This window comes from Morone saxatilis, unplaced genomic scaffold (genome assembly GCF_004916995.1).
Source record: "Morone saxatilis isolate NCDOM2014 unplaced genomic scaffold, NCSU_SB_2.0 Contig46, whole genome shotgun sequence".
Classification (NCBI taxonomy): domain Eukaryota; kingdom Metazoa; phylum Chordata; class Actinopteri; family Moronidae; genus Morone; species Morone saxatilis.
In genome coordinates, this window is record NW_023340051.1 from 763 (window position 1) to 2626 (window position 1864).

At 41.8% G+C, this 1864-nt stretch overlaps 1 protein-coding gene across 1 annotated transcript; it reads right to left on the reverse strand.

Annotated features, from left to right (window-relative positions):
• Positions 1 to 465: 465 nt before the first annotated feature.
• Positions 466 to 1577, reverse strand: LOC118338613 (docking protein 4-like; the record flags this gene model as incomplete). The annotated part of the gene is given in 1 exon segment (XM_035675889.1): positions 466 to 1577. A coding segment is annotated over 1 exon segment (147 nt), but the record flags the coding sequence as incomplete, so codon positions are not given.
• Between the last annotated feature and the right edge of the window lie 287 nt (positions 1578 to 1864).

The following is a 1864-nucleotide window of genomic DNA, read 5'->3' on the forward strand; positions in this document are numbered from 1 at the left end:
GTTCTGCAGCAGGACAATGATCCTAAACACACCAGCAAGTCCACCACCGAATGGCTGAAGAAAAACAAAATGAAGGTTAAATCCGATTGAGATGCTGTTGCATGACCTTAAACAGGCTGTTCATGCTCGAAAACCCTTCAATGTGGCTGAATTAAAACATTTCTGCAAAGAATAGTGGGCCAAAATTCCTCCACAGCAATGTGAAAGACTCATTGCTAGTTATCGCAAACGCTTGGTTGCAGTTGTTGCTGCTAAGGGTGGCCCAACCAGTTATTAGGTTTAGGGGGCAATCACTTTTTCACACAGGGCCATGATGGTTTGGATAGCTTAATAAATGAAATCATCATTTAAAAACTGCATTTTGTATTTATCCGGGTTATCTTTGTCTAATATTAAATTTGTTTAATCTGAAACATTTAAGTGTGACAAATATGCAAATAAATAAGAAACCATGAAGGGGGCAAATATTTTTGCAGCACTGTGGATGATAACGTAGCAAATACGTATTTATATCATTGCTGTCAGACAGACACCTCATATTTCCATATTTCATAAATCAATGCCATTGGTCACTCTTTACTGTCTGTGGGTTTTACATATATTTAACCAATGGAAAGTATTAAAACCAACAACAATACAAACATTTGACAAAGAGTTCAAAACAAAAAAAAAATGTAATTTCCTGAAAAGTAATGGTTTTGGATATACAAGGTTTCTGCCTTACACTGATATGTATTCAGCCAGCAGTGACAAATTGAGTTGTGGTGTGAGGAGAACCAGTAGAGAACTGGACAGGTGTCTTGTGAGTGAGGTGAGTGAGAAGCACATTGCAAAGTAACATGCTACCAGCTGTATCTACAGAGATTTACTATTTTAGTCATTATTTCAATAAAAAACTGTAGTAACAATTCTGTTTAAAACTCCTGGCAAACTGCTCTTTACGGTTTTTCACCCCACTCTCCAGAGTGGCACAGGTAGAACCACTTATGATGCCTTTAGACCTGGTTGGACAACATAATACAAACTAGCTGGTTTAAAGCATACTGAGAGCCTTTAGTCCTTACTTCAATCAGTGGGCAATGCCATTCTTCCAGGCAGAGGTTCTCGGCCTCAGTGCGGAACAACGTCAAATATCCCCCATTTATTGTGGAATTGTGGGAGCTGCAGTCATGTAAGGAAGCCCAACCTCCTTGCAGTCTTCTGTGGAATGTCACTTCCTGCTTTCTGCATTCAGGATGGTCAGTCGGCCAGTGTTAGTCCCACCTAAAACATCTTCCATGAGGTGTAACGTTGGGCTGTAAAACTCATATAAGGAGGGAGAGTGTGTGTTTCTCTCAGTGAATTGTGTGTGCCTGCATGCATTGTAGGTATGTGTGTGTTTGTGTCTGCATCTTATTCAGCGTCCATGTCTTCTTCTGTGTGTGTGTGTGTCACTGTCCAGGGTATGTGGGGTAGTGTGTTGGGGAGTGTGTGTGTATGTGCGGCTGGGACTGTGCATGTGTATTTGCCAGGGGCAGCGTGGAGTGGCGGTCAGTAGGCTGGCGGGTGGACATCAGGTTGTCTTCTGCAGCATCACCTACAGCCAGAGCAGAGACAAAGCTGTTACTGTAGCCTAGACCAGAGACAGCATGTTAATCAATGAGCTTTAGAGGTGCTGGTAGGCATGTTTTTTCACTCTGGACAGAGCCAGGCTACCTGATTCTGTCTGTCACCAGTCTTTATGCTAAGCTAAGCTAACCACGAGACTCCAATTTTTTACTCAACACTGAGACATGAGATTGATATTGCTCACTCTCAGAAAGGAAGCATGAACTATCATTCTATCACTGAATATGCAGTATTAAAGGGAAACTTCGGCAGATTT